The sequence below is a fragment of the Cricetulus griseus genome, chromosome 3 (assembly GCF_003668045.3).
Source record: "Cricetulus griseus strain 17A/GY chromosome 3, alternate assembly CriGri-PICRH-1.0, whole genome shotgun sequence".
NCBI classification, from domain to species: Eukaryota; Metazoa; Chordata; class Mammalia; order Rodentia; family Cricetidae; genus Cricetulus; species Cricetulus griseus.
Genome location: NC_048596.1, coordinates 248,539,918 through 248,565,768, shown reverse-complemented (window position 1 = coordinate 248,565,768; position 25,851 = coordinate 248,539,918). Strand labels below are relative to the sequence as shown.

The following is a 25,851-nucleotide window of genomic DNA, read 5'->3' as shown; positions in this document are numbered from 1 at the left end:
CAGACCAGGAGGAAATAGTTGCTCATAATTACTCCCCTCAGCAGAAAGAGTACAGGATAGGTAGGATGTTAGTTGGGGGGGGGCAGGAGAGGAGGGGATGGAGAGGGAACTGGGATTGACATGTAAAACAGTCTTGTTTCTAATTCAAAAAAAGAAATAGAGAAAAAAATAATTACTCCCCTCTCCTTAGACTGTTACATTCTTTCTTTCATCTCTTTCATAAAGTTTTTGGACAGACAGGGATTCCTTATTGAATATTTGAGCATCATGCCACAGCATTAATAAATTATCAGTAGTGTTATCATGAATCTCTGCCAGTAATCACTGACTACTGTGACAAGTATTTCTCTATAAACTAAGATGACATTTATAGTAATATAGTAATCTACATGCCAACATTAGATGTTTAGAAGTCAGTTTGAAAGACATCAAATATATTTAACAAAAGATTCCTTTAACTCCTCTTGAGAAGCTATGACTTCTCACATCAGTGATTGTACATTGGATTAAAGTTCAAAATATGGTTTATTTCCTTAGAATTGACCTTAAATATATTAAAAGATTGTTCATTTCACCAAAAACATTTATGTCACTATTGCCCTGGTAAATGTAGTTTTATACGCTTGCTGCTATCATTAGCACTTGAGCCACTGATGACAGTTCTCTGAAAAACAACTCCATAGCAGCTTCCAGACTACGACAGCCAGTTGACACACAGATACTTTCTACCTCAAATGCCAACTGAATTTCCTCATATTGTTGAAACAGAGTATTTACTGCTTAAATAATTTAGGTCAACCAGTTAGCTCTGATGTGCATCCAAAAGGCAAGACTCGTGTGAAGGACCTCAGAAGCCTGACTGTCCAATATCTCTTGGGAAGGTAACTCACCCTGATCTCAGGAATTTAAGTCAATAACCAAAAGGTTCTCAGACATCTCTTTCCCTTCATATATGTACACTCTCACAGATTCTTTAACAACTCTATTTACTATCCTTTCCAATTCCTGTCCAAATGAGTACAGTGTGTAAAGGGTTGGATTTATATAATGGAAGCTTCACAGTGGTTCAACATTTCTATAGACCTACCGTTACTTGTTACAGGAAACAACAAATTTACTTTCTGATTCTGCATCTATTCAGACACTAATCACATCTTAGCATCGGTGTTACACAGTAAAAAGTCTCAAGTATATATCAGTTGTTTCTTCCAAAGCACAGAATTATGTAATATAGCCGGGATGGCACCATTACTTCTTTTCCAAGCTTACACTTTGCACACAGCTCCATGAATTGTTTATGGTGTTCCACCTGGGACTCTGACATATGATTAGGAAGAGTTTGCATCTGGCTACAGGTCCAAATGGAGCAGAGTATATTCAAACGTGCCAAAGCTACTGCCCCTCTAGATGACTTCCACCTTCTGAGCAATTCTTGCTTAGTCTTATGCCCTGGAGTTGTCTGTCTGTCAACAGTGTTTTAGAGAAGGGCACTGGTCTGGATGAGTAATCTCCTTCCTTCAAACTCCCCCTTTCTCACCCACACAAGTTCAACACAAATTTCACAGTCTCAAGAAAACATTCAAATCCTTATGTGTAGCTTGTTTCTCTGCTGCACATTCATGTCTAGCATCCCTATCCACATGAAAGAATTGTACACAGAGTACTCTCTGGGGGTAGAGCTAACTGCCTACACCTAGGGAAAGCTATATCATTTTATGTTCACCAATCTATCTCCTCATTCTCCAAGTGTTGGCTTTAGTCCACAGTGATTTTAGAAAGCCATGAATTCTAGTGTACTTGGATAAGAACCAACGTCTTTTCTTTAAGATTCCTTTGAGATGTCCTCATGTCTTCTGTAATGTCTTCACTCAAAGGTAATATTAGTCAATATCAGATTTTATCTGATGTGTTGTCTCTCTAAGACATCTGTAGCAGGGTGTTCAGTGGAAACCTCTCTGTCATCTTCTACCCTGTGTAGCACTGTTATTTAGTTTATAGCCTTTCATTTCCTCATGACCACCACATCTTTCATGTGCTCAACATTTCCACTAGAAATTCTAGATTGGTCATAGTGCAGATCCTGCCACATTTGACTTCCTTTGAGCCTTGTTCTCAGCTTTTTCCCTTTCTTGTCTCAACTGTATTAGTACTTTATAAATAATATTTAAATTGCTTCCCATCACTTATATCCTACCCCTTCTACTGAAAGTCCATTTGAAGGTTAGTGTATCCTGCAATTTTGGAGCACTAGTAATATAAATCTGGGGGCTTCAAAATAATTTTTGATGTTTCCTTTTTTTTCTGCCTCTATGGTACAAATCAGTTATGATTTTCATACAAAAGAGGATATTTTGCTGCTTATAGAGTATTTTTGAAAGTTGTTAGGGAGATAAATTCTGCTACTGAGCTTTTCTTTTCAGATTAGAATGTATGCAGTCTGCATTCATTAAGTATGAATGCCATTTTAGTGATATATGTGCAATTATTAATTATTTATTCATCATTGGATAATAACATATGAAGAGATTATTAAATCAGTGATGATTTCTGAAAATATTGGCTTGGTAAATTTGAATTGCTGTGACAAAAGTGTCCAAGAAAAACATATTAAATATAGTAAAAGTTTATTTTGGTTCATAGTTTCCAAGGGTTTAGTCAATTGTCCCTTATTCCTGTGACAGCATTATGGTGAGGTCAGTGGGTAAATGTAATCTATTTGCATATCCATGGTCAGAAAGAAGAGAGAGGGAGTGAGGGAGGGAATGAGAGAGAGAACTTCAATATAGTTTTCAAAATATATACTCATTGATAAAACTTGCTTCTACCAGGTCCTAAGTTTTTACCACCTCACTGTAGTGTTACAAACTGAAGATTACAGTTTCAAAACAGGAGCTTTTGGAAACTACTGCAGATAGAAAGTGTTACATAATGTATTGTAAACCCTTAGAAAGCTAGACACAAGTTAAAGAGAATAGACAGTTCTTGTGTGCTGTTTAAATCCAATGAAGAAAAATGAAGACTGTGACTTCTGTCTTGTTATTGCTTAACAATGTTAATTCTCCTCTTCTAGCACAGTACAAACTTAAAAGCACCACTTGATTTGATTTAGCTTAATGGTATTTTTCATTATTTTTTATTAGTTCAAATTAGGAACAAGCTAGTTTCACAAGTCAATCCCTTCTCCTTCTCGCTCCCCTTCCCTCCCACCAATCCTCCCCCCACTTACTCCCCTCCCATCCACTCCCCAGGCAGGGTAGGGCCCTCGAAGGTGGCTTCCCAAAATCCTCCACATCATCCTGGGCCTGGCCTAGGCCCTCCCCCATGTGACCAGGCCGAGAGTGCATCCGTTCACTTGGGATGGGCTCTCAAAGTCTCTTCTTACACCATGGGAAAATACTAATCCACTACCAGGGGCCCCCTAGAATGCAGAGGCCTCCTAGTTGACATCCAAGTTCAGGGGTCTGTATCAGTCCTGTGATGGCCTCACAGACAGCAGTCTGGAGTCCATGTGCTCTCCTTGTTGAGGCCAGCTGTTTCTATGGGTTTCACTAGCCTGGTACCGACCCTTTTGATCTTCATTCCTCCCTGTCTGCAAATAGATTCCAGAGTTCAGTTCAGTGTATATCTATGGGTGTCTGCCTCTGCTTCCATCAGCCACTGGATGAGGGTTCTGTGATGGTATACAAAGTAGTCATCAGTCTCATTATAGGGGAAGGGCATTTAGGTTATCCTCTCCACCATTGCCTATATTGTCAGTTCGTGTCATCCTTGTAGATCTCTGGAAATCTCCCTAGTGCCAGATCTCTCCTCAGACCTATAATGGCTCCCTCTGATATGGTATCTCTCATCCTTCTCTCCTCTATTCTTCCCCAGACTCAATGTTTCTGCTCTTCCATTTCCTCCTCTCCCTTCCTCTTCTCCTCATCTCATTCTGGCAGCTCCTTCTTCCCTACCCTCATGCTCCCATTTAGCTCAGTAGTTCCTGCCCCTTCCCATTCTCTGGGGTCCATGCATTTTTTTCCCTTAGAGTCTTTCTTATTTCCTAGTTTCTTTGGTGAAGAGGATTGTAGGCTGGTAATACTTTGCTTTATGTCTTAAATTAATTCATATATGAGTGAGTACATACCATATTTGTCTTTTTGTGACTGGCTTACCTCACTCAGGATGGTTTCTTCTAATTCTATCCATTTGCCTACAAATTTCAAGATTCCATTGCTTTTTTCTGCTGAGTAGTACTCCATTGTATAAAGGTACCACATTTTCTCTATCCATTCTTCAGTTGAGGGGCATCTAGGTTGCTTCCAGGTTCTGGCTATTATAAACACTGCTGCAATGAACATGGTTGAACATAAGTCCTTGTTGTATGAATGTGCATTATTTGCGTATATGCACAAGAGAGGAATTGCTGGATCTTGAGGTAGACTGATTCCCATTTTTCTGAGCAACCGTCATACTGATTTCCAAAGTGGTCTTACCAGCAAGGGAGGAGTGCTCCTTTTTCTCTACATCTTCTGCATCATAGATTGTCATTGGTGTTTTTGATTTTAGCCATTCTGGCCGGTGTAAGATGGTATCTCAGAGTTGATATTATGTGTACAGTGCTCTGTCTGCCTGTTGGCTTGCCTGTCAGAAGAGGGCATGAGATCCCATTATAGTTGGTTGTGAGCCATCATGTGGTTGCTGGGAATTGAACTCAGGACCTCTGGAAGAGCAGCCAGTGTTCTTAACCTCTGAGACATCTCTCCAGCTTAATAGTATTTTGTTGCTGTTGTTTTTTCAAGACAGGGGTTCTCTGTGGCTTTTGAGACTGTCCTCGAACTAGCTCTTGCAGACCAGTCTGGCCTCAAACTCACAGAGATCCTCTGCCTCTGCCTCTGCCTCCTGAGTGCTGGGACTAAAGGGATGCGCCACCAATGCCCAGCCGCTTAATGGTATTTTATGTTATAATATTTTGGTAAATTTGGTTCAATCAGTGATATATTGGAAAATAAAATTCATGAGCAATTGGCCATGAGGTTAACTGGACTCATATTCAGCCTCTTGGCTTCTCCTTTCATTTATTTTCCCATCTATTCTTATTCTCTGAAGATTCTTCATCATTTTTTTCTGCTACATTGCTTTGTTGAACCAGGGACTACTGATGGCCATGTTGATTTCTTTTGCATTGGAGAGTTCTTGATGAATTTCTTTTAGAGTGTCTGCATAGCATATAGATTTGCTTGCCTCTCTTCTTCTAACAGTTCTTCATTTCTACACCACCTCCAGCCCATTATCATCCATATTCTACCAACATCATCAATTTCTAGCTATCTCCCTTTCTTGTAGTACTTTGTGCTACTGTCCCAGTACTCATACAGTGATTACAGACTCAAAACTTATCTCACTGTCTATTGTGGAAAGGCTTTTAGCATCAGGGGTTCCCATTCCTTACTCTATAATAATATCTACAGAAAAAAACTTCAACATTGATCACTTACTAATGCCTTATAATAGAAATCATCACTTTTTACTGAAAGTCAGAGTATGCATATGTTACAGGAATATTGAAGATGAATTGAAGAATATCTTATCTTCCTTTTTTGATCAATCGGCTTATAATTAAGCCATCATAACCACAAAGCCTTCAAAGAAAAGTTCTAATTTCTTTACTGTTTGTTTTTACTCATAATTTTCTTCATTTAGCAGTATTCACTGCCCTGACGTTAGTGCAATATGTTGCATATTTGCCTAACACTTTCTCCCCAGTTCAGGTAAAACTACTGGCAGCCAGATTTTTTTTATTTTTATTTTAGAAACAATCTCATGTTACTTATCAGTTCCCCATTCCTTCACCCTCCCATTCTCCCACACCCCACACTGTCCCACCAACCCATCCCACACCCACTCCCCAAGGATAGTAAAGCTTTGATGATCCCCTGTGGAAGGCAGTCAGATTTTCTAAATCTTCTTTTGGTTTTTGTAGTGTCCATGATAAGTGGTTTCAAAACATCAGACTAATAATTGTGTTTTTTGTTTCTTTCTGTTTTGATATCATAGCTCTTATTCCTACAGTAAGAAGATTGTTTCCTCTACTGCTTTTTTTTTATGTTGAAATCCATAGAAGCAATCACATATGCCCTCATTAGAGAGAATTGAATCCTATGTTCTTCTGAAATACAATTTTCACTGTTCTTTGTTGATTCTTTTTAACAGTTATGGCTATAATTCTTCTTTGAAAAGTTTGTTTTTAGTTATATGCCACTTTAGAGCAGAGGCATTTTTCCATCACATACAAGCGATTAACTGAAAATAGAAAGTCCATGCTTACATAATGCTGTGAAGCTTACATTCCTTAGAGTTGTCAGTCATTGCTAAATTTCCTCTGTTTAGTTATCATCATACACACAAAAGTCAAGTGAATAGCCAAAATGTATGTGTGTGTGTGTGTGTGTGTGTGTGTGTGTGTGTGTGTGTGTGTGTGTAAGAGAGAGAGAGTGTGTGTTTTGGCATATGTATATTCCCTGTATCTCATGATACACATTCACCTTTTGAAGGAAAAGGTTTGAAACATGTCAGAGCAATAATACACTTGGATGTATTCAAGAGAAAAGAGAAAATAAAAGAACTGATGTATTTTGAAGCATGGAATTTAGTTGTGTTCTAAAGGAAAGAGTTCGTCACTATCAGGGAGAACGCAGATTCAGGTGCCTGGCTGTGAGGAAACCAATAAATTTACCTTAACTGTTTTGTCTCATAAGCATCAGGAATTTTTATTACATAGTAAGAATTTTTCTTGAGTTTTGTCATGGAGAGTGGTTTAGTTTTGATTTTCTCTAGAACTCTAACAATTCAATGGAAGAAGGAAGGGGTACTTCTGATGTAATGAAACTTTCAAGATGGGTAAGATGAGAAAAGGCATGTGGAAGGAGAAGATGGGATAAAAGCTTTATATGAGGGTCTACATTTTTTTTTTGGTTTTTTGAGACAGGGTTTCTCTGTGTAGCTTTGGAGTCTATCCTGGCACCCACAGAGATCTGCCTGCCTCTGCCTCCTGAGTGCTGGGATTAAAGGCGTGCACCAACAACGCTCGGATGAGGGTCTAAAATTTTAAGCTACTGTTAGGTGATCATAAAATTTAGTATACTAACATCATAGCATCATTGATAGTATCAATTATTATCATAGTATGGAACATACCATTCTTTTTAAAGGTTGTTTTTTACGTAGTCTTTTTATTCTTTGCACCTTTCTCCACCTTTCCATTTTCTCCATTTCAAATAGTGTTTTTATTTTCTATTTATTAGAATTCTGTCTGGCTGGATTCTTGGTATGTGGAAATATTTACAAATCTGTGATACTTGGAAATAACCTGGCAATCCACATTCCTATAGAGACATCTGACAGTAAGAGGAATCCAAATCTTAGGTGGCTTAGACATATATGACAAGCTGATCACCCATCAACTAAGAATAACTCTGCAGACTGAATAAATTAAGTATCAGATGTTTCGACTCGTGGTATTCTATGACTATTATGATTATTGTCCCACTCAGGAATGTCTGAGTGAATGACTCTAAGGGGATTGTTCTTTGACAAAAGTACATATGGGATTAAAAAGAAAGGAATAATAGTATCTCATTCCTCTGGTGATGAGTGCTAATGAATTCGAGTTGCTGAGCTAGTCTGTATCCATATGAACAAGAGAATAAGGAAGTTGGTAGAGACCCCAGTGAAGAGTCAGTAGCTTCCAATCTTCCTCTACTGCGTTCATAATCCTGATGCAGAAAATTCTCATGTCCTTAATCAGAAAGATCACTTTGACCACTATTCTCTAGTACTATGGATTTAGCATAAGGGAAGCAAAGTCAAAGGATATAAAGAACAATACAACTGTCAGAACTCTGCAGTGAGGAAGGAAATTCAGCAAGGTTATTAATGTACTGTCTCCCAGTAGGTGTCCTTGGAAAGCACCAAAGAGACCCATGAGAGAGTCAGTTGCCACTGAGAGGAAATCAAATTGTGATCTTGTCTAAAATAGGTCTTTCATATGGTTACATAAATTGGAGATAAGAGAAATTTTCATTTCCCCTAATCCCTCACCCCATTTTACAACTCAAAGGACTGTGTATAGAGCAGTAGGAAGGAAAGGGAAATTCATGGACTGACCTTCTCTGAATTTAATGATGTGTGACTTGATTCACAAGAGGACAATGTTAATGTCTTAATTTGAAATTTGATTTGACACTAAACCAAAGAAAGCTTGTTAGACTCAAGATAATGAACACATGAAATATGTCTCAGAAGATGCTGAGGAGAATTAAGGAATGTGGGGCTTTTGTTGCTTTTGTTTTGGTTTTTGTTTATTTGGTTGGTTCACAGTTTTACAGTATATTATGAGGCAGATATTTCATTGAAATTGAAATCAAGAAAATGATAAATACTCATCTATTTCTCTGTAAGTGTATTGAAATGACCTTGTCTGTTGGTAGACAATTAGGGCCCATTCTGAAGGAAGATTGTTTTTTTTTTTTTTGTAAATTAATTTTTATTTAAATAAAAACAATCTTATTTTACAGACCAATCCAAGTTCCCTCTCCCTCCCATCGCATCTCCCATCCACTCCTCAAGGAAGGTGAGGCCTCCCATGGAGGATCATCAAAGTCTGTCACATCATTTGGGGCAGGGCCTAGGTGCTCCTCCAAATATCTATGCTGAGATAGTAGCCCTCCATAGGAAATGGGCTCCCAAAGCCCATTAGTGCACTAGGGATAAATACTGCTTCCACTGCCAGAGGCCCTATAGAATGCCTAGGTTCCCCAACTGACACCCACATTCAGGGTGCCTGGTTCAATCTTATGCAGACCCCAGCTATTAGACTGGGGTCTGAGAGCTCCCACTTGTTCATGTCAGCTGTTTCTGTAGGTTTCCCCAGCATGGTCTTGACCCCTTTGCTCATCACTCCTCCTTCTCTGCAACTGGAATCTTGGAGTTCAGCTCGGTGCTTAGCTGTGGATCTCTGCTTCTGCTTGCATTAGCTACTGGATGACAGCTCTATGATGGCATTTAAGGAAGTCATCAATCTCATTATAGGGGAAGGGCATTTATGGTAGCCTCTCCACTATTGCTTAGATTCTTAGTTGGGGTCATTCTAGTGGATCACTGGAGATTTCTCTAGTGTCAGATTTTTCATTCACTGTTTTTTCCCCAACTGGTTATTCCTGATTCCTCATGTTCTCCTCCCCCTCCCCTTCTGTCCTCCTCTTTCTCTTACCTTCCTCCCTATTTACTTCCCCAATTTACTCAGGAGGCCTTGTCCCTTTCATCTTCTCCAGGGGGTCCATGTATATCTCTCTTAGGTTCCCCCTTGTTTCCTAGCTTATCTGGGATTGTGGATTATTGGCTAGTTATCCTTTGCTTTATCTATCTCACAGAAATCCCTTATCACCTACTTTTCTCCACCTAAAATTGAAGCCTTATTAGATTTCCGTGATTCATAATGGTCTGTCAACAATTGTTACACTTACCTAGGTCTTGTTTAGAAAGCCATAATGAGATTTTATGACCTTATTGCCACAGAAAATAACCTGGTACACTAGCTCTTACAATCATTATGCCCCTGCTCTGAAAATTCCCCCAAGCCTTGCATGTGGACATTTACATTGTAGATATATGGACAACTTACAGTCAACTTTTCTCCTCTGCTTGAATTGTTATGGCTTTCTGCTATCTGGTACAAACAGAAGTTTCTTTGATAAGGGGTGAGAACTACACTTATATATTTGCATAAGGATAAATATTTATAATGCAGTTAGAAATGATATTATATACCAGCTGGGAGTGATGGTGCACACTTTTAATCCCCGCACTCAAGAAGCAGAGGCAGGCAGATCTTTGAATTCCAGGCTAGTCTGGTCTATGGAGAGAGTTCCAGGAGAGCCAGGTCTACACAGAGAAATTCCAACCACCCCCTTCCATGCCAAAAGAAAATAAACAAATAAAAATAAAGAGAAGAAAAGACAACTAAATTATAATAGGTTAGGAAATTGCAGTTATTTTTCTCCTTGAGTTTTTATGGCCTTATTAGCCATCAGCTATTTTCTAGTCTTACAATACCAGACAAGAGTTCCCTATTATTGAGAGGACCTTAAGTCTTTTCAGTCAATTGTTGTTAATTCTAAGATATAAGTATTACTGTAGCAACTTTGAGAATAAATTGCCATGCTGGTAGCTGTTGGCAGGAGTTTCAGCTGGGTAGCACTCCAGATTGCTTTTCTACCTTGGCAAATTGCATAGGACTTCTTGATGATATGAGACAGTCCCCAGGAAGGAGGCTTCCAGCACAGTTCAACCCAAATTCCTATAAGTCCTGTTTCTGAAATTTGTGGTATCTTGAGAAACAAGGACTTCTCTTCAAGTTCTAGGAGATAGTATTCGTGTCTGTGTTATTTTAGGTTAATAAAAACAATATAATTCTCTATAATTTTTAAAAGCATCCTTTATGTAACTTATCTCTCTTCCTTCACTATAATCTTGTTTTAATTCCCCCACCATTAGATGGAGTTCTTGCCAGTTTTCTGATTTCATGTGACATGACATAATGCTCTCTAGAGCTCTTTATCTTCTAACCCCTTTTGCATCATTTTTGCTTTCCTTGTTTATCCAGTTACTCTAAAAGGTAAAGACAGAGCTAGGAGCCACAAATGAGAAAGAACATGTGGCTTTAGTCTTTCTGGTCCGGGTTACCTCACTCAATATATTTTGAGTTCTGCCCATTTACCTAAAATATTCATGAATTTAATTTTCCTTATATATAAATGGTATTTTGCTATATATCCCATTTTCATTATCTACTCATTATTTTTGAGTGGGTAAAAATACTTACTTTTTTCATTTCTTAGCTAGTATTTATAGAGAGACAACATGGCTGAGAAGTATTTGAGGAGTAAGATGTTGAATTATTTAACTTATGTCAAGGATTGGCAATAGTTTGATATCTTTTTAGTATTTTGACAATTGTCACACTAGTTTCCTATCATATATTCACCAAACTTTGATATACCAAATATCATAAACATCCTAGTACTAGAATAAAAGACAGATAACTCCAACCTTTTAATTGGAGTTCATATCAACAACTCATTGTCTTTAGTAATCATCAGGAGAAAAAAATAGAGAAATACCAGAATTGAATGGTGCATCAAATACACTTCATAGATATCCACAGAATATAGAACCCCAACAGCAGAGAATACACATTCTACTCAGCAGTCCATGGAAGTGTCTTTAAACAAAATTTTGGGTTATAAATCAAATCTTAGCATAATCAAAAAGATTGTAATAATTGTGTGTATTTTTTATGACTACAATGAGATTATGGTTAAAATCACCAGAAGACTAATATTTAGTAAGTTAAATAAAGTTCACAGTCTTGACTGTTTTGCTCATATTATCACTCCTCCCTCTACAACTGGACCCCAAGAGTTCAGTCCAGTACTTAGCTGTGGATCTCTGCTTCTGCTTCCATCAGTTACAATATGAAGTTTCTATGATGACAATTAAGGTAGTAATCAATCTGATTACAGGGGAAGGGCAATTAGGTAACCTCTCAGCTATTACTTAGGGTCCTTCTGTGGATTTCTAGGAATGTCCCTAGTACCAGGTTTCTTGCTAAACCCATAATGGCTCCCTGTATTAAGATATCTCTTTCCTTGCCCTCCCTCTCTGTCCTTTCCCCAACTAGACCTCCCTGATCCCTAATGTTCTCCGTCCTCCTTCACCTTCTCCCTTTCCTCTCTGAGGAGTTGATCTGGGTAGGGTGAGGAGAAGAAGGGGGAATCAGGAGGACAGGTGGGAGAGGAAAATATATGTAAAAAGAGATTGTTTAATGAATAAATAAGTAAATAAATAAATAAATATTCATGAATGATGAGTAACTAATTTTTGAATGGGTCAAACAAAAGACATGAAAGACATTTTTAAAACCTGGAATTAAAAGAAAGTGAAAACCAGATAGAATAAAATTGATTGACAAAGTTAAAAAAAAGTTTATGTGCCTAAATTAAAAAACAAAACAAAAACAAAAACAAAAACTCAAGGAAATGCACAAGCCAGTATCTTAATAGTGCAAGGCAAGAATTTGGAAAACAGAGAAAAACACAACTCCCAATCAACTATATGGCAAAATGTGACAAAAATCAGAGCAAATATTAATGAAATAGAATCAAAGGAAACAATACAAAGAGTAAACAACAAAGAGCAGGCAGTTTGAAAAAAAACTTCTACATGCATTTGGTCCATTTAACCAGAGGAAAATAAGAAAGGCAATATATATCAATGTAATATAAGACAAGAACGGAAATATTACAACAGACACCAAGAAAATTCAAAAATATTGAAAAGATCCATACCTCACGAAACTAGAAAACCTTAAAGAAATTCATGTACTTTTAAATTCACCTAAATCAAAAAAGTTAAACCAAGATCAACAACTTCTAATGACACCTAAAAAATGAGAAACACTAACAATGTCTTGTGAATAATAGTAGAAAGCAAAGCTGGTTGGTTGAATTCAGGATGGAATTCTACCAGACTTTCAAAGAATATCTAGAGAAAAACTTCTTCAATTATTAAAATATAAACAAACATGATAAAGAGTGAAGGAAGGAACACACAAGCATATAACAAAAAGATAATCTACCATAATCAAGCTGTCCTTGCAACAGAGGTACAGAATTGTAAGTCAATAAATGTAAAAAAAAAAAAATGTAAGAATGGGCTTGAATATAAAAAAATCACATGATCACAACAATAGATGAAGAAAATCCTTTGACAATTCTAACATGTATTCACAATAAAAGTCCTAAAGGAAGTAGAACTTAGGGGAACATACTGTTATTGTTTTGTTTAAAAAGAAGAAAAGAGAAATACTGATAAGACTATAAGTTTATTATAAGGCGCGGTAGAATGGGGAGACTAAGAAGAGGAACAGGGTAATGGCTGACCGCCATGGCCGGTCGCCATAGAGAGACAGAGCGGGGAAACAGAGAGACAGGAGACAGACAGAGAGAGAGAGAGAGAGAGAGAGAGAGCGAGAGAGAGAGAGAGAGTAAAGGGGCAGGGGCCTATCTTTTAAAGGGGTCCTCTGCACCTGCATGCAGACTTCTTTCCCATGGAACCTTGGGCTGACCAGGGTATTGCCTGAGTGGATTCCACCAGGTAACAGGGGCAGGCCAGCATAATGCCTGAACCTTTCATTCCCACCTCTACTTATTATTAAAAAAAGGTGGGGTGTTTAGACATGGCAGGTTAAGGAATAAGGGCGTCGAATTCTTAAGACTGCTTCCTGCTGACGTGGGGGGCGTTGACCATCTTTGGGGGACCCGAGAAGGTTGGGGTGCTGCCACGTCCTGGGGAAGCTGGTTGTTTCATTGTAGTCCAGGCTGTATGGAACTCCCTGGCGCCTCTTAGACCTGGCAAGATGTTGACAGAGCAGAAGACAAGGTTGAGTTTAGAAAAAAATTTTTTCTTAGGTCCTGTCACTTGAGGGGAAGATTGTAAGATGAGGGAGGGGTTCCCGAGGTGTCCCAAGATGAGTGAAGGGAATTTGGGACCAGGGAAAGATTGAATATTACCTGGAGTGAACCTGACCTGTTTGGATCTGATTTGGCTCCCTGGAACTTACAAGAATCCTTAGAGTTTGTGGAAACATAAGTATTAGACATATTAGAGGCATATTTATGTTAGAAGCAACTTGGCTAAAAGCATTATCATTTTAAAACAGACAGATTTTTTTAGGACAATGAAAAGCATCTTAATCTTGACCTTGTAGTTATGATCCTATAGTGATATTGTTGAACTTTACTATGAACAGTAGCATGAGAAATAGAGAAATCCAGAACATATTTCATTCTTTTTAATCTCTCAACTCATTTTATCATCATTTAAGCCTTTTTATCCTCAGGCCTTGGTAACTACATTCTCAGACTTTTATACATCTTAGACTTTCCTATCTTTATATAGATAAACCCTAAAATACCTGTTACTGGAATCTGTTTTGCTTTAAGCTGGCAAGACTGTCAGTCGTCAAAAGCATCAGAGTTCTTGAGAAGGATAAGATTTTACCTGAATCAATGATTAAAGAATAACAGAGACTTGCCAGCAGGCTGCATGGACAGCCATCCCCAAGGTCCTCCATCCATAGTAGAGGGCTGCAGGACACCTGCCTTCTTGCTGATAACTTGTGACCTGTGGATTAGAGACTTTGGGAAGAGTCGCCTACCGTTGGCCCAAGCAACGTCGGGAAAGTCGATTCCATTGTCCTCTTGTCCATGGTCTGGAATACTTTGTAGTAGTTGAGGTGAAGGGCAGGGTTGCTCAGTGACCAGCGTTGTCACTGACTCGAGATGAAGTTTCTTCAATGTCCATCAGTCTTCTCGGAGGAAATGGGGTGGGGCCAGCAGCTGGCTTATCTCTCTGTTATAAAAAGCTTTCTAACAAAACATTTTAAATGCCATATTCTCTAGATCTCTGAGCATTTGAGGGCTGTCTGCTTAGTATCTTAGCAGTTAAGTTTGTCTTTAGTTAGAGAAAAATCCCTTTTTGTAATAAAAGCTGTACCTTTGTAAACGGCTTACAGGATAGACTGAGTGGTATAAATATTTTGTTAGTTTGAAATAGACCTATATGATTGTAAACTTTCATCATCATTTAAAGATACATGAGTTAAATTTAAGTTGTATAGACTTGGCTTATATTTTAAGTATAGTTAAATTATACCTTTATGACCTTAAATGTTTACCATCATTTAAAGATATATAGCAATTTAGAAATATGAGACTTAGTATAGTTTAATTTAAATATATAGAGCTAGATAAGTATAAAATTAAATTACAGGTACAAAGACAAGCAGGACTGGATAACAGTAAAGGGGGAACCGGAATGTAATCTCTGATCCGTACATTGTAGCAAATGGACAGGAGATTTAAAGGGAGAGAGTAGATTGAAACAGAGGGCCCTGGAAAGGCACAGTATTTAGTAAACAAGCCATGAACAACAGAGCCAGTGAAAGAAGAAATCACAGACAAAAAAATAAAATAAAAAGCAAAAAGATCTGGCAGAAATCAAAAATCTGGTAGACAGGTAAGCTGTGTGTGCCTATAGGTAGGTCACATGACCAAAACAGCGGCAACCATAAGCCGCCTTTGTCTGTTTACCTGCTTGTTGGATGAAACCAGAAAGGTTCCTCTATGCATTTCCCATGGGTGAGGCAAGTGGAGAACCGGCAAAAAGCTCCTCTACGGATTCACGTCTGCCCATGGGAGTTGCCAGGGGCCTGGCCCCGAAGGGAACACAGCTGTCCCGAAACCGAAAAAGGACCCAGCAGTCCGAACTGAAAAAAGCAAAAAAGCACCGCTCCTGGAGCGGGATCCCATGCCTGACCTTTAGGAAATGCACCCAACAAGTGAAAGAAATAAAAAGCAAGATGTCAGGTGGCAGTGCTTGCCCGTGGAAGTCACTGAACTGAGTGGGTAGGCCTAAGCTAGGTCACGTGGTTATGACCAAGATGGCGGCCCCCAGGTTAGCACACGTGGCCGATGGCGACCCCCGTAAGCACATTTTCAATTGCCAGAAAAGTTTCAAACCAGCAAACAAACAAAATGAAAACCAGCAAACAAACAAAAAACTCTTAGAGCGTCTCAAGCAGACATTGCCAACCAAGAAGAAACAGTCAGAAATAGAACAATCAGAACAATGAGGGACATTCCCAGGTGAAAGAAAGTTCCTACTGGAGGCAGAACTCTGCTCATTTACCTACTAGCTGCCAGTAACTGAAAGATCCCGTAAAAATGTATTTCCCGTGGGCAAGGCCATAGAGAGACAGAGCGGGGAAACAGAGAGAGAGAGAGAGACAGGGGGAGAGGGAGAGAGGGAGAGAGAGAGAGAGAGAGAGAGAGAGAGAGAGAGAGAGAGAGAGAGAGTAAAGGGGCAGGGGCCTATCTTTTAAAGGGGTCCTCTGCACCTGCATGCAGACTTCTTTCCCATGGAACCTTGGGCTGACCAGGGTATTGCCTGAGTGGATTCCACCAGGTAACAGGGGCAGGCCAGCATAATGCCTGAACCTTTCACATACCACCAACGTTAAATGATATGTATAACAAATCCAAACTAACATCATCACAGAGACAAATTTTAAAACCATTCTATTAAAATCAGGAATAAGACCAATCTGTCCACTGTGACAATTTCTTTTCAGTATAGTACTTAAATATGAAAATACATCTCATACTCCCATACTGGCAATATTAATATTGTAAACATGATCATTCTACCAAAATCAGTTTACAGATCCATTACAATTGCAATCAATAACTCCACCTCATTCTGCATAGAAAAAGGAAAGATTCAAAAGTTCATATGGAAAAAAAAGTTCCTGGGTAGCAAAACAATTCTGAGCAAAAGAACAATGGTGAAGTGATTACCATCTGAAATTTAAAGATATGATTCAGAGCCATATTTAGACTAACATTATATTGGCAAAAGGATAGGCAAGTGAGTTAAAGGAATTGAGAGAAGATCCCAAAGATGACCATGTATAACTACATCTGTTTGATATTTGATAAAGATGCCTAAAAAGAAAAATATGTGAAGAAAAGACAGCATCTTCAACAAATAGATCTGGGATAATTGATGTTCAAATGTAGAGAAATATAATTTGATACTTTTCCATAACCCTGAATAGAAAATGAATCCAGGTGTATCAAGTATCACAATTTTATACTTGGAATACCAAAACTTCCACACTAAAACAGAAATTGAACTCTTCTAGACATAGGCAAAGGAAAGGGCTTTCTGAATGGTATTCCATTTGACCAGAATTAAACCTAATAAGCAACTGATGAGTATGAGTTCATAATCTAAAAAGTTTCTTTATAGGAAAGGAAATAAATTACCAGTTGAGTGAAGAGGAACTATAGAGAGTGGGAGAGAAAATTTGCAGTCATACATCTCACAGAGGATTTCTCTCTATTATACATAAAGAACTCAAAAAGCATACTCAGGTCTAGGCCTTGCTCCAAATGATATGACAGACTTTGAATATCTCCCATGGAAGGCCTGGGGAGCAGAAAGGGATGGGATATGGGCTAGTGGTTGGGCAGGGGAAGAGTTGAGGGAGAGAGAATTGGGATTGACATGTAAAAGAAGCTTGTTTCTAATTTAAAATAAAAAGACAAAAAAACAGAGATATGTATCTGATAAAAAAAAAAAACTCTCAAAAGACGAGACTTTTGGAAAAGGTAAGAAATATCTCAAAAGATTTAAACCAGTTTAGCAAGGAGGACACGAGGGAGCAGGAAGTTTGAGTTGGGGGAAGAATAGAGGAGAGCAAGATAAGAGATACCATAATAGAGGGAGCCATTATAAGTTTAAAGAGAAATCAGGCACTGGGAAATGGCCCGAGATCTACAAGATAACACCAACTAACAACCAAGGCAACAGTGGAGAAACTGCCTCAAATGCCTGCCCTTGATAATGAGATTGATGGCTGATTTATATGCCATCCTATAGCCTTCACCCAGCAGCTGGTGGAAGTGGAAGCAGACACCCACAACTAATCACTGAACTGAACTGGAATCCAGATGCAGAGAAGGACGAGTGAAGAGCAAAGGGGTCCAGACCAGGCTGGTGAAACCCGCAGAAAAGGCTGACATGAACAAAGGGGAAATCTTGGTTCCAAGACTTATAGCTGGGAAACCAGCATGCGACTAATCCAGACACCAGGAACAGGGGGCTCAGTGAGGAGACCTCAGAAATCTATGGGGCCTCTTGTAGTGGATCAGTACTTAACCCTAGCATGGGAATGGAATTTGGGAGCCCATTCCACATAGAGAGATACTCCCTGAGCCTAGACACATGGGGGAGGGCCTAGGCCTTATCCCACAGGATATGACACTAAAGACCCCCTATGGAAGGCCTCACCTTCCCTGGGGAGCAGAAAGGGTATGTGATAGGTAAGGTGTTAGTTGGTGGGGAGGGGAGTAGGGGAGGTAGAAGGAACTGGGATTGAAAAAAAAAAAACAACCTGTCAAAAAGGCTAAGATCAAGATAACAACAGAATTCTTGTAATAATATGTGGGAAAGTGAACCACAATAAATCTTTCTAGGATTGAAAATGGGTGCAACCACTCTGGAATCTGTGTGGGTGTATATATATATATATATATATATATTATATATATATATATATGTGTGTGTGTGTGTGTGTGTGTGTGTGTGTGTGTGTGTGTGTGTGTGTAAGAGCAAAGATTAATATAAGGAGCAAAGATTAATATAGTTTAACATAAACTTTCAGGACATACAAGCTGCAAAATCTCACTCAGCCTGGAGGAAGGGAATTGATAGAAGAAGGGAAGAAGCCATGTAAACTTTTATAGAGACAAAAACATGAGAGACAAGAAGCCACATTGCAGGGAGGGAGGCTTCAAAATAGAAGAAGGGAGTCCCAATTACTCTACTTTTAGTGGTGATCTCATTCTTTGATTTTAAAAGTTCATCTACAACTTAAGATAATTTTTTTTTATTCAGTTACTTTCAGTTTTATTGTTGTGAACAAATACTCGAGAAAAGGAATTCAAGGGAGGAAATGTTTATTTTGGCTCTTAGTTTGAAGATAAGGTCCATTTGGATAGGGGAAGTGGGGATAGGAGCAGCTGTGGCAGTAAAAACATGAAGCATCTCATTTGGGTAGATTGGGAAGGAGAGACAGAGACAGAGACAGAGACAGTGAGAGGGAGAGAGAGAGAGAGAGAGAGAGAGAGAGAGAGAGAGAGAGAGAGAGAGAGAGAGAGAGAGAGAAGGGATTCATTGTAAGCCTCAAGGCTTGTCCGCTGGTGATACCCTTCTCCGGCTATTTCCCACTTCCCCATGATCCATTTCCTTCCATCAAATCCTATGTCCAAAGTTTCCACATACTTCCAACACAGTGAAACAGCTGAGGCTCAAGGAGTCAAACACATATGCCTGTGAATTTACCTCACGTTCACACCAAAACAGAGAGTGAGAAATATCTTAAACCAAAGAAGGTGTTCATTACCAATAAGTTTAATAAGGAAATGATTGAATTGGTAGAAGATTATTATGGAATTCCAGCATAATTGAAAAATTCTCACATACACTTCTATTTCATTTTTAAGGATTACACCAATTTTATTTCTTACTATTGGATGTCTTTTGAAAGTTACTGTTCCATGAAATGTTTTCATTGTCTGTCATGGTAGATGAGTATAAGGAGAACCTGACACAGTTCTCCACCCCAAGGAGGTTACAAAATGGCACCTTTCCTCTTCATGTCATGTTATTAATTACAAAGCAAACTCAAATTCTATTATATGTACAACTGCAGGGTAGAGACTAAGAATTTATAAGGGTGGGAATGAAATGCTATTAGTAAAACATTGGATACTCACTTTGTATAGTCAGCCTTCCATGTGTTGCTGGTGTTTGGAATTTTGATTTCTACATAGGCTTCCTGGTTTCCCTCATCAACATGGATCCTATGTTCAAATAATGCTTAGAAACCATGAAAATCACTAGTACTATTACCTCTGACATGATTTTAGGAACAATATTGTTGTTAAATAAAATGTGTCTTGCTTTTATATGATTTTCTAAGTCATCAATGTAAATTTTTGAGGTTTATGCTGAATGGAAGTAGGAAGAAGCCAACTGCATCACTTGCCAATCAAACATCTAATCAAACATCTATTTTTTCTGTTAAGAGAAAGTCCCTGTTATTGATGTGTTTGGTACTAAATAAATGGAAGGTGTTAATAATTGTCACATTACACATTGACAATGTAAAGCACTATTATGCTTTTATGGAGAAAAGTTACACTCAAGCACAAATTCAAAACAATCATTAGACTGGATCATTAAAGAGCATTCCAGGCCTCTAAGTTGTAGCAGATGTCACCATGAACATGCACACACCTCAAAAGTCAGATAAGTGTTAACTTTATCTGTGTCAACATACAGGCTGTAGGACAATTTATAAAAAGCAAAAACAAAGAAATTTTTCATCCACTGATTGTAGAATACAAGCTCTGACCAAGCAGTGTACTCTCCATTTTCTTCAATTCCAGGATGAACCTAATGAAAAAATTAAAGTCACATTGTTACTGTTTGTACTTGATTGTCCTTTCCCTTCTAAGTATTAGAGTATGCTTAAGATAATGCCAACAATATATATCCTCAGTCAGAAGCATGGACTTTTACATGGCTAAGCCTGGATACCATATATCTTACTGGTAATCTAAAAACTACAGGTAAGATTCAAATATAAAATTTCTCAGATGAAATTGATTCTAGGTAAAGCATAGTATTTTGTGAAAAGTTACATAGAGGGCCAAACAATTGATACTTGTGTTTATCCAAGGCAGAATGGAGGGGCTGGTTGAATCAGTGTTCTTGTTTAAGATGCACAGAGTCCAGGGAGGGTAGCACTATGATAGTTGGGAATAGCTCACTTTGCAGAAAAGGTGCTTTCCCAATGACTGTGAGGAAGAGCTATTTCTACAGTGGCCAAGCTAAAGATAAGACTTTGTGCATAAACTCTGTCTCTGCAGAGCAAAGTATTTCAAATGCTATCATTCTCAACAGAATGTTGCATCATTCAAGGAGAAAAGTCAGAGAGAAAGAAGAGTGCTCACCTTGCTGGCTACTCTCATGATGCACTCATGAAGATCTATGTTTTTGACATGAATATCTTCAACTCTCAATAGAATGTCATTGGGGCTCCTGGCATAGCATTGAGTTCCTTTAGTAAGTGATGTAGAGGGTTGTTCCAGGCATGTAATATGCTGAGTATCATTTTCAGAAAGTCTTCAAGCTATGCACAATAAGGAAGCAATCATATTTGCATAAATTTAGCTGATCAGGGTACATTACATTTTGTGTTTAAATAGAAAAGCATAACTAAAATGCACATTTGTAACTTTATGTGGATATTGAATATATTTTTGTAGATGAGAATGTTGTAAAACTGAATTTCAAGAAATTCACATATAGTTTGCTAAAAAATACATTATCTGAGCCCTGCTTTGATCTCCCCTGAGATCTCTCTTCCAGTGGCTGATGGAAGCAGAGGCAGGCACCCACAGATATACACTGAACTGAACTCTGGAACCCAGTTGCAAAGAAGGAGGAATAAAGATCAAAGGGGTCTGAACCAGGCTGTTGAAACCCATAGAAACAGCTGGCCCGAACAAGGGGGAGCACATGGACCCCAGACTGCTGTCTGGGAGGCCAGCACGGTACTGATCCAAACCCCTTAATGTGGATGTCATCTATAGATTCAATGCAATCCCCATCAAAATCCCAGCACAGTTCATCACAGACCTTGAAAGAACAATACTCAACTTCATATGGAAAAACAAAAACCCAGGATAGCCAAAACAACCCTGTACAATAAAGGAACTTCCAGAGACATCACCATTCCTGACTTCAAGCTGTATTATAGAGCCATAGTCCTGAAAAAAAGGTTGGTATTGGCACAAAAAATAGACAGGTTGACCAATGGAATTCAATTGAAAACAATGATATTAACCCACATACATATGAACACCTGATTTTTGACAAAGAGGCTAAAGTTATACAATGGGGAAAAGAAAGCATCTTCAACAAATGATGTTGGCATAACTGGATTCAGACATGTAGAAGATTGCAGTTAGATTCCTATCTATTTCCATGCACAAAACTTAAGTCCAAAGGGATCAAAGACCTCAACATAAATTCAGCCACACTGAATCTCCTAGAAGAGAAGGTAGGGTGTACTCGCAAACAAATTGGTGCAGGAGGCTGCTTTCTGAACATAACACCAGTAGCACAAACATTGAGATCCACAATTAATAAATGGGACTTCCTGACACTGGGAAGCTTCTGTAAGGCAAAGAAGATAGTCAGCAAGACAAAATAGCAGCCCACAGAATGGGGGAAGTGATTCACCAACCCCACATCTGACAGAGGACCAAAATATACAATGAACTCAAGAAGCTAGCCATCAAAACACCAAACAATGGAATTAAAAGTTGGAATGCAGAACTAAATAGAGAATTCTCAACAGAGGAATATGAAATGGCTGAAAGACACTTGAGAAAGTGCTAAACATCCTTAGGCATCAGGGAAATGCAACTCAAAATCACTCTGAGATCCATCTTACTCCTGTCAGAATGGCTAAAAACAATAATACCAATGACAATCTATGCTGGTGAGGATGTGGAGAAAGAGGAACTATCCTCCATTGCTGCTGGGAGTGCAAAAATGTACAACCACTTTGGAAATCAGTATGGAAGTTTCTCAGGAAAATGGGAATCAGTCTACCTCAAGATCCAGCAATTACTCTGTTGGGCATATAGCCAAAGATTGCACACTCATACAATAAGGACATATGTTCAACTATGCTCATAGAAGCATTATTTGTAATAGCCAGAACCTAGAAGCAACCTAGATGTCCCTCAACTGAAGAATAGATAGAGAAAATGTGGTACATTCAAACAATGGGGTACGACTCAGTGGGAAAACAATGAAATCTTGAAATTCGCAAGCAAATGGATGGAACTAGAAGAAACCATCCTGAGTGAGGTAACCCAATCACAACAAGATAAACATGGTATGTACTCTTTCATTTTTGATTTTTAGACATAGAGCAAAGAATTACCAGTCTACAACCCACACTGCCAGAGGAGCTAGGAAACAAGGAGGATCCCAAGAGAAGATTGCATAGTCCCTCGAAGAAGATGATTGGGATAAGAACTCCAGACCAAAGTGGGAGCCTGGGGGCAGAGGGAGAGGAAGGAGGTGGGAAGGGAAGAAGCAGAGGGGGAGGGTAAAAAGAGGACTGAGACGGGAGGAATAGAGGAGGGCAAGAAAGAAGATACATTGATAGAGAGAGACAGTACAGGTTTAGAGAGAGGTTCGGCACAGGGAAAATGTTAGGGGATCCACAGGGATGACTCTAACGAAGAATCCAGGCAGTGGTAGAGAAAATGCTATTGATGCCATTCCCCTATAATGAGATTGTTGCCCACCTTGGTTACCATTCCTAGAGCCTTCATCCAGTAGCTGTTGGAAGCAGAAATAGGGACCCACAGCTAAGCACTGAACCATACTATTGGAATCCAATTGTGCAGAGGGAGAAGGGATGAGCAAAGGCACCAAGATGGGGCTGGAGAAACCCACAGAAACAGTGGACCTGACCTAATGAGAGCATGGAGACCCTAGTCATAAACCTGGGGAAACAACATTGGACCAAACCAAGCCCTCTGAAGGTGGGTGCCAGTTAGGAGGCCAAGACTATGGTCCCTCTAACAGTGGAGCCAGTCTTTATCCCTAGAGCACAAATGGACTTTGGGAGCCCATTCCCTTGGGGGATACTATTGCAGCCCAGATACAGCAAGGAGGGCCTAGGCCCTCCAGCAAATGATATGATGGACTTTGAAGGTCCCCAGTGGAGGCCTCACTATCCTTGGGGAGGAGTTGGGGATGGGTTGGGGGAGTTGGTGGGGAACATGGGAGGATGGGAGGGCAAGAGAATGGGGGATGGACATGTAAATATTAGTAGTAATTAAAGAATTCAAAAAAGAATACATTATTTGAAATAGTATCTACTTTTTTTTCCTAATGAAACATTGTGTTGCTCTTATCATATTTTCCTTCTGAAATTGTATCGCCAGTTGAATCGCCATTGGATCTTGCCTATATTATTGCATTGCTTGTTCATGAGAAACCAAAGCTTTGTTGGGATTCAGTAGGTGCTCAAATGGCCTGATTCAAAAAGATAACTGTCAACAATATCAGTGGCATGTGGCCCAAATTATTTTCTGTCAGATTCTTCATAAAAATTAGGTTGTTCACAATATTACACTTGTCTAAGATGGTTAGGTTTTAGGAGATACAAAAAACAAAATGTAAGGCCACTGGCAGTGGATTAGTATTTTTCCCAGGTGTAAGAGGATACTTTGAGAGCCCATCCCAAGTGAAGGGATGCTCTCTTGCCCTGGACACATGGGGAAGGCCCTAGGCCCAGCCCAGGATGATGTGGTGGACTTTGCAGAGCCCCAATTGAGGGCCCTACCCTGCCTGGGGAGTGGATGGTGGATGGGGTGGGGGGTAGGTCAGGGTGGGGTAGGAGGGGTGAGGGTGAGGGGAGGGAGAGGGAGAAGGGATTGACATGTGATACAAGCTTGTTCCTAATTTGAACTAATAAAAAAGGTAATAATCATGTCATTCATGAATGTGCTTTCTTCTGTAGGGAGACACCATAACCATGCCTCCTAAGGACTGGCTTCAGGTGTGCTTGACCATGCCTGCCAGGCATGAAGTCAGAGTGATGTGGGAGAGGTTTTTAAGGGACAGACAAGACAGAACGCTCTGGCTTGCTGTTGGTTGGCATTTAGCTATTACAAGTTATCCTAACTTTATGGACTACACATCAGTTATTAACTGCATTATTCCTCAGTCTACTTCACTCTCTGTAGTTGCCTCTAGCAGAGCAGTCCATCTGTCAGCATCAGCAGATGAAGATCTTCATCTGTACAGTGTTGCTTTTACTACTAGTATCAGTGAGAATCCCAATCTTTTCTGTCTGGGGTGTTGAGTGAAAAAGTGTGGCAGCTGTTGAAAGTCTTGACCAGGAGATCTTGGTCTCTGAGTAATTCTAATGTCTGTCATGTTAAAATAGAAAATGAATTCATTTATTCATTAAAATAAATGAATCCATGAGCAGAATATTAAAGCCCTTAATAAATGTGTAATTTTAAAAATGAGTGTTAAATAAATCTGAAAAGAAGCAATAACATGGCTATTTTACCTACTCTTTCCTCATTAGATCTGAAATAACAGATTGTTTTCTTCCATGTGTCTAGCCCCTGAACCATTTCTTTTCTCACTGTTCCTGTCTATTCTCTCCCTCCTCAATATTTATGTTTTGAAGTGAAGTCCTTCAAATTACAAAGGAGTAAATGCTTTAAAGCTTATTTTACTCTGGAATTTGAGTCAAAACTCCTTATTTTCTTGCTCAAAAGTAATGTTTCCTTTAACTAAATGTTGTTAAATTAGATAATTCTATTAACACTGAATAAAGGTATAATTGAATATATTTATCAATACTGAATGGAATTGTGCCACTGTTGACAAAATTAGTTAACAAGTCTAGCATTTTAAAAATGACTTAATAAGGAGAAATTAAAAGACAAAACCCGAATTAGTATGTATCTATTAATCAACATATAAGTATTAAAAAATAGTTACTTTACTATATTATTTAAAATATGTTATTTAAAATAATAATTAGATTCTTTGTGAAAGTCTAATGGCAGTTAAAGGCTGTAATGAGTCAAGAACACAAAATGAAAAAGAAACACGATTAAAAAGAAATCATTGTGGGCATCTGATCTGTGGGCCTGTAATGGTGGCTACACCCCTTTGTGTGTGGCTTCAGTAGGACTGGAAGTGGAAAGAGAGGAACTTGAGGCGTGGCCTTTCTTTGTGTTCTCTCTTTCTGGAGAGTCAGCTGATTGGGTAGGAAGAACAGGGAAATCCTCCAGTGGTTCTTTGTATTTTTCTGTGTAATGGTTCCCCAATAAACACCCAATTATCATTTATCTTAGGTACAGTAATATAATTACAATCCTCACATTCAAATCATGAAGGATTTTTAGTGTAAATTCTGTGATGTGTTTTCTTGGTTCCATTTCCTGTATTGAGGTCTATCTTATTTTCGAATCATCTATACTTAATGTACTTGCACAGATAAAATACAACCAGCAAGCAGAGATAAAGTACTCTCACTTGTTTTTCCAGTTTTTACTAATTTAATCA

The 25,851-nt window shown here is 38.8% G+C and overlaps 1 protein-coding gene across 1 annotated transcript in view; it reads left to right on the top strand.

The window, feature by feature from the left end:
* The first annotated feature begins 15,541 nt into the window (after positions 1-15,541).
* Positions 15,542-25,851, top strand: part of LOC100753747 (prolactin-3D1) — a 36,170-nt gene continuing 25,860 nt past the window's right edge. The window contains exon 1 of the mRNA XM_027409246.1: positions 15,542-15,584. Coding sequence (XP_027265047.1) covers positions 15,542-15,584 — 43 coding nt within the window. The remainder of the gene's footprint in view (positions 15,585-25,851) is intronic.